This window comes from Orbicella faveolata, unplaced genomic scaffold (genome assembly GCF_042242905.1).
Source record: "Orbicella faveolata isolate gen_17 unplaced genomic scaffold, um_ofav_v1 contig_1, whole genome shotgun sequence".
Taxonomy (NCBI): Eukaryota; Metazoa; Cnidaria; class Anthozoa; order Scleractinia; family Merulinidae; genus Orbicella; species Orbicella faveolata.
The window spans coordinates 15,750,001-15,757,500 of record NW_028301536.1 but is presented as its reverse complement, the minus strand read 5'-3'; the positions used below and the strand labels follow the sequence as shown (position 1 = coordinate 15,757,500).

At 35.7% G+C, this 7,500-nt stretch overlaps 1 protein-coding gene and 1 long non-coding RNA gene across 4 annotated transcripts in view; both read left to right on the top strand.

Moving 5' to 3' along the window:
- The window catches only part of LOC110049730 (uncharacterized), a 20,804-nt gene that overhangs the window by 12,467 nt on the left and 837 nt on the right, over positions 1 to 7,500 (top strand). For 2 of the 3 annotated variants that reach the window (XR_016207960.1, XR_016207958.1), the window contains exon 5: positions 5,857 to 5,967. Coding sequence is in view for 1 of the 3 variants with exons in the window: in XM_089291941.1 (XP_089148067.1) it covers positions 5,857 to 6,084 (228 nt within the window). In the remaining 2 variants the exon portion in view is untranslated. Of the gene's footprint in view, positions 1 to 5,856; positions 6,085 to 7,500 lie in introns of those variants that run through there. The other variant, XM_089291941.1, reaches the window with a different exon arrangement.
- Positions 1,460 to 2,962, top strand: LOC149118217 (uncharacterized). The gene is made up of 2 exons (XR_016207967.1): positions 1,460 to 2,432; positions 2,877 to 2,962. It is a non-coding gene; the product is annotated as an uncharacterized LOC149118217 (long non-coding RNA).

The window sequence follows — 7,500 nt, the reverse complement described above, 5'->3', positions numbered from 1 at the left end:
CCCAAATCGTCACTTAGCATGGTTTTGCACTCACCCCTTCAAATAATTTAACATGAGACATGCCTGTATGGAATCGCATAGCTGTTGTATTCATTGAAACAAAAATCCAGTCCAAGATGATGAAATTACAACCACTATGGTTCCCAGCAGCCACATCTCATAGAGGGAGATGGTAATTATTCAGACAAATTTGTCAACAAAATTTTAAATTGAGTGAAAGCAAATAAAGGTCTTTGTCAATTTACTTTTACTAAGTTATTATCAAATCCTCTACACCTTAAATTCTCTACTGATCCCATCAATAGTTATGAATTAATCATATTATTAATTTTGCTTGAAAAAATTTGGTTTGGAAACCTGATGGCCAAACCAAAATAGTTGATATTGCAGACAACCACTCAAAATTTAGATTCAAAACTCAGCTTTTACCAATCAAAAACCAACATTTCCTGAGACTGGTTTACAACATTCTGCAACTTTGATTCATTTACCAAAAAGATTCCCATCCCTTGCATGTTTTCAATAACATTTTAATTTCTTAATTTTCATCCAGGTGAGCCAGTTGATGTATTTGTCCCATAAGAAAGACAACATTTCCTCACTTGTACTTAAATGAACCAAAAAGAAACAACTCTTTTTTCACAGAGTGAGACTATAATAAAAATGATCAATTAAAATAATATTAATAAATTATAGCCAGGTTTTTTAAATCTCTTTATATGCTTTCTTTGCTGGAAAAGATGTAAGAAGTTGTGGCTGAAGAAATTATAAGATGGTCTATGCTACAAAATATAGAAATAACAAATGAATATTCCGGCCTTTTACTTACCAAAATGTTGTGATGTTTGCACACTTTGGAGCACTGCATGATTAAACTGCATCTGAGTTGACTATGAACTACAGAGTTGTATATTGTATCCTCTCCCAATTTATTCTGTTAATATCTTCAGTTCTTCTAGAATGGCTAGCTGAAGGATAAAAACAACATTCATAAGCAAATTTCCACTAGTCAGATTTTAATTGGCATTTAATTGTCTACTGCTCAAAAGACCAAGACATGAAACTCTAAAGCTATTGGTACTGTCCAGAGAGGTCACATAAGAATATTATTATGAGGTCAGCTTTTTAATTTGCAACTGATGGCAAGTTTGATTTTTATCAAACATTGTAACAATTTCACCTACTAAAGATAAGCTGGATTATGTTAAAGGCATCCGTGGTCAAGTGTCGATTGATACCCTTGATCAATACTCTCAATTGACACTCGATCAACACCCGATCGATACTCTGTGGACACTCCATTGACACCTTGGTTGACACTCAATCTACATTTCTATTACTCAGGTTTGCAAATGTCACAGGGTAGGTGCATTTGATCACCTGGTATGATACCATTCTTAGCCCAGGAAACAGTTCAAAATGTCAAATGCCTGTCAGGTTCCAGGGTGGGGGGGGGGGGGGGGGGGAGGGGGGTTGGGCAGGAAGGTAAAGGTAAAGGTAAAATCTTTATTTAGACATGGTATTTCCTTCAGGACTATACAATATTTAATTTAAATAAATCTAACTACCGAACTAATTTAATATTGTAAATAACTACTAGAATAAGAGAAATGATAAAAACCTGCTTTAAAAGGAAGCCGTGTATAAAAACAAAATAAAATTTATATAAGACCACTATCAAAATCATAGTTCTTCAACTTAGATTTAAATTGATTAAGGGAGAGCGATTGTCTAATATTAGATAGTGGAGTTCCAAATGACTGATCCATAAGCCTGATACAACAAATATCAAAATATATTTTTACTACAATTGCTACTGATCTTGCAATCTGATTGTCATCACAGGGGTCAAAATTTGTTGTGGACTCACTTGGCTGTGCTTCGTGACTCCACAACATTTTGACCACTGTGATGATTCCCATCATTGTCAATAAGAGTACAGACCATGCTAAACCACATTCGAATTGTTAAATTCAAACCAGTGAAGTCATTTATCAACATCAATGAACAAACATTATCATAATTTCAACTGTGGCAACAAACAGAACTTTTTTTCAATAGAATGGTAACTAGAGACAAAAGCAGAAACTTATCCATAGATTAAATTTTCAGAGTCAACAACTCTTTCAATGGTATAATGAATATAATAATTAAGTCAGGTCGAGATGGATTGTGATGCATGGCTGACTGAGTTTTTCCTTCAATGCAAATTTCCTTCATATTTTCATGAGCTTTCTTTCTAGGGAATTGTTTAAGCTCAGAAATTACCAGAGGCATTGTGCACAACAATTTATACATAGATAGAGTTAAGGTTATGCTTAATTATTGAGTTGCGTTTATTTCAAGCACTGATCATGCTAAAATCTATGCTATGACAGACACTTCAATTTAATGCACAAGACTTAACTGAGTAAGAAAAAAAAATTATCTTTGTCAACTTTTGTAAATAAGTAAATGTGAATTGAAAATAAAGTGTTGTCTTTTCTTAACGAAGAGCTTTGCCGATCAACTGTGATTCAGTCAAGTGCAATTAATCTTCAACCAAAATGTTTTCACTGCCAAGGATCTGTCCTGCTATGAATATACGCAATTCATAGCTCTTTATGTAGCCATTGCTGCGTTTAATTTACTTTTTAAACTCAGTTATTCTCTGAACATTGAAAACAAATGAACGAAATTCAAAGACTTACCTTTCCTGGTCCAAAGCAAAATGAAAATTTCACCAGATCCGCCATAATGAAGCCAAATGAAGAAAAATGTCTGCTTTCCTCACAGCCGACTTCATTGACCTTTAGTCTCCTCTCTGATTGGCCAGAAAAATGTGGGAAGCCGCTGCTAGCCACATTTTTCCCGCTGTTTTTCGAGCTGTTTTCGAGCTGTTTTCTTGTGCCCCCTCCAAGTCAAGTGAAAACTTTTTTTATTAAAAAAATACACATTGGCAAGAAAGCAAGCTTTCATTTAATCGTTAAAATGGAAAAAAATACGAAAACACAGGCTATTAGGGCATTAAAAGAGGAGTCGTAGGATATGGCCATATTTGACCTCGCCTTTGACTTGACATGACGTAGGATCAAAGTTGCACAAAGCCATGGCACCTTTGAATGCCTTTGACATAAGAGATCAAAGGTATGCAAAGCCATGGTGCCTTTGAACGCCATTGACATAAGAGATCAAAAAGGTATGCAAAGCCGTGGTGTCTTTGAACACCTTTAACGCACGTCAAAACTGTAGTCAAAGTTATTGACATGTTTGACCTTGCCTTTGACAAGGATCAAATGTATGGCAAATTCATAAGATATTTGATTCCTCCTTTGACGTGGGTCAAAGGTGGAGTCAAAGTTAAGATCACATTTGCCCTCTTCTTTGTCATGGATCAAATGTATCGGCAAAGCCATGACATTTTTGACACACATTTGACGCACGTCAAAGTTTGGATCAAAGCTACGATCATATTTGACCTCGACTTTGATCAGGATCAAATTTAGAATAAATCCAATTTTTCGTGCCGTGTTACTGTCAATCGGAACGCAACACATTGATCGAAATCGATCATCGGAAACCTAATCGATAAATCGATATTACTCGATTTTAATTGATAATAATCAATCAATTAAGCAAATTAATCAAAATCGATAATCACAGTAGTTTAAGCATCAGGTATAGATTTCTATCGATTTTGAGAAACTGTCGGGATACTGCGACAAAACACCCGCTAATAATATACTCAGGAAGCCAATTTCAAAACAACTGGGAGGCGAAGCGACTGCAATTCTTTCAGCGTCACATGTCAGGATCGATTTTGAAAGTTGCTTTTCCTCAGTCCCCGATATAATCGATCAAAACTGATACTAGTGGAACCTTAATTAACAAAATCAATCAAAATTGATAATCCCAAAGAACCTGGCCATCAATTTTGATCGATTTCCAATTTTAATTGATTAATTATTATCGATGTTTATCGATTTTGATTGAGTATCGGAATTATTGATGTGTTACGTCCTGTGTCAATGGACAAGGATTGCATTGGAAATTAATTGTTTTCTTTAATGTTTTATACAATAGTTGCACGAAAGTTAAGTTTTACAAGATTGTCGCTTGCTGGGTCTCACAGCAGCAGGTACAAAATGCAGGTCATAGGTCACAGGTTACAGGTCATAGGTTACAGGTCACAGAAAATTCAATGAAAATAAGTTAGACATTCCATGAGGCTTTTCATGTTTATTTATTTGTTTCATTTCCAGTTACGTCACAATCATGCATGTCTGGCATCGCCCATGCCTTCCGGTTATGTTTTGAGAGTAAAACAACTAAATAGCAACACTTTTCAGAATTTACGACTGGATCCATCACATGAAATACCATCACTCAATTTTGTGACAACTAACATGTTAATGTACGCAGTCACAAATCATAATCGGCAACTCGTGATTGTAGTACAGTCGATAGTTAGCAAAGTAGACGTGTGTTGATAGTTCCCTAGGTAATTTTTCAGTTATTCAGGGGAACTGAGGTCAAAATAACTTATCAGCTGTGCTGTTTTCTTACCTTAAAACTTTCCTCTTCTACCCTGTTGTTTTTTGTTTTTTTTACACACAAGGAGGTTCTTTTCCGTTCCATTCTCCTCATTTGACGTGAAGTGAAGACAAAGTCTTCAGACTTACAAACAAGACAAAGAACTCTTCAAGTTCCAGTACAATGTGCAACTGTCACAACTTAGTTATTTTACTCTTAGAACAAAACCACATTAAAAGCCTAACGGAATGTCTAACTTATTTTTATTGAATTTTCTGTAACCTGTGACCTGTAACCTGTGACCTGCGTTATGTACCTACCGGTCTCACAACATGGGCAGAGGGATTTCAAGATTACACACTATCAGTGTATGGGAGGGGCGGGGGTGTGTTGGGTGGGCATCAAAGGTTGTACCGTATTATGACATGACTAAGTTAGTTCAATAGGCCAATAACTAAAATCAAGCAGTCAGATTGCTCCCTCCCCAGTCCAAGATTCTCTAAGTATTGGACTGGGCACTGTCCTGAATGATCCAGCTAGATCATTCTTGAAGTTCCAATGTTTAAAGCCCCAAAATCTTGAGGTCTCAAAAATTACCCCCAAAAGTCTTGAGATTTGGGTCCCAAATAGTGCGATTTACAAAAATGCTTTAAAACAAAGGAATCTCAATGCTGACAAACCGAGCAGTGTTCAAACTACCATAATTAGTGCCCTTTTAGCATTAATTAACACCGTAGGACTTCAAACACTGACAGGAGAGTCTTGAACGTCTCGTTCCGCCATCTTGAACACATGAAACAAATCCTTCTTAATAGAGTTGATTTGTATTTGCAACTATTATTTTAAATCGTGTTGATTTTAAGCCGTATCTGATTCAGATTGAAATTGACCTTATCATGGTTTTCAACGCCATCTTGACGGATAGGCAAAGTGGTCAAAAATTACAGTGTTTGTATGGGAATCTGATGGCGAATAACTTTTTCCAAAATTCGATTTTACACAATTTGTGAATCACAACATTAAAATATTAGGTAGAAGATTGTATTCACCAAGTTTGGAGGATGTAGCTTGGCCAGAAGACACTCAGTTAATTTTTCTAATTTTCCATACATTTGTCTGTAAAATTTGGCTTGCTAGACACCTCAGGACAATATTCTCCTGGTGCGTCCCTTTCACTTGGATAAGGTACATCTTAATAAGTTATGTCACATTAGTGAAATTTATGTTTAAAATTTCATTTAGACAACATTAAACCAGAAAGAATATTTTTCTGACTATAAATCAAGTGTTAGTCAACTTGTACAGGGTTACATTGCAACAACACTGCATTTTCTTGCTTCCTAGAGTGGCTTCTTACCAAATGTCTTCAAAGTTCTAGCTCATCGGCCTGATGAATTCCGTGCTTTTTTCATGTATTATGATGCACTGATGCTTAGAGAGGGAAATCTAACAAAAGCTGAAAAAGAAATGATCGTAGTTGCAACAAGTTCAGCAAACAACTGCATGTACTGTATTGTGGCTCATGGTGCCTTGTTAAGGATCTACTCTAAAAATCCACTGTTGGGTGACCAGGTAAAGTTTTTCCTTAACCAAGTCATGTTAAGTTGATATTGTTTGTGTCTTCTCAGTAGGGGTCTAAATGAATTCAAGACAGGAAAGTATGCAAATATGACAGTTTTACAAACAGTGGAGAAACAATACAAGACTCTGGAATTGTCTACGTGTCCAAAAACAGAGATCCAGTCACAAAATTAATTACATCCTTGAATATGACTCCACACTTGAACTGTATGTTATTGGATACTTGCATCACTGTTGTTCTTTAATTACACTAATTTAAATACACAGTCATGTAAAGAACTACATTGTAATTTGAACTGAATGAGAATTTGATTAAGATATGATAAAAATAACTTAATATGCTGATGATTATTGACCAAAATTCTTTCTGAGGCATCTGAAAAAAAAAAAATTTTCTTAGTTCTGCCTATTATTAATGCATAGCCTCTTACAGGGTACTAAAATAAAGAAAATAATAACTTAATGTTTTTTTTACCTAAGGTAAGTACATTGGATCTCTTGTTACTAACTATGGCCCTGACAGACGTACACTTTACACTTTAAACAGCCCAATTATGCATGGCACTGTCACTTAATGGTGCCAGTCCAGACTGAGGTGTCTATATTGTAGATTCAAAAACTGATCTATGTCACCATGAACTGTGATTTTGGGCAAGACACTTTTCTCTCACAGTGTCTCTCAGCTGAACACCCTTTGCATAACCCTGTCACTTCATGTTGCCAATGATTGTGGTATACAATGGATGCTAGAAATAGAAAAAGCATGATGAAATAAGTTGTAAGACTTCCAATTTTGAGACTACAGATGTTTTTGGGGTCGACCATAACAGACATAGAGGAGAACAGTGGAAAGGGAGCTTAAGGAGAAAGGATTAAAATCTTGGGTGGTGGCGGCATCAGCTGCAGAGGATAGGATAGCCTGGAAGCAGAGAGGCATCAGCCCAATTCAACAAAAATGACGATTTATAAGTACCTGATTTCACTGAAGTTGGGAAGCTGGAAAAATTAAAGGATTTTGTACTGGATGGCAAAGCAATGTAAATAATTTTTTAAAACTTTCAAACTGTCATAAAGATTTAAAATGTAGACAAAAAAAATTGCAGGCTGACTAATTTCATCACACTCTTTCCATTTCTGGTATCCATTAAATTCTGCAACTTTTTTATGATTGACAAGGTCATGTGACAAACTTAATATGCAAAGTGCCTATTATTGTTATCAGTGAAATGCTGGGCCAACCTGACAAATACTGCTCTCAGCTATTGTTCCCCTAGTAACACTCCAAACCACTTCATTCTGCTGAAAAATATGGAGCTAAGCACTATTAAATGTAAATCTCTTAATGAACCCCTAGGTTCTGAACTTTACTTTATCCTTTTAATGATAGAGTAAGCTATTAGATGGCGG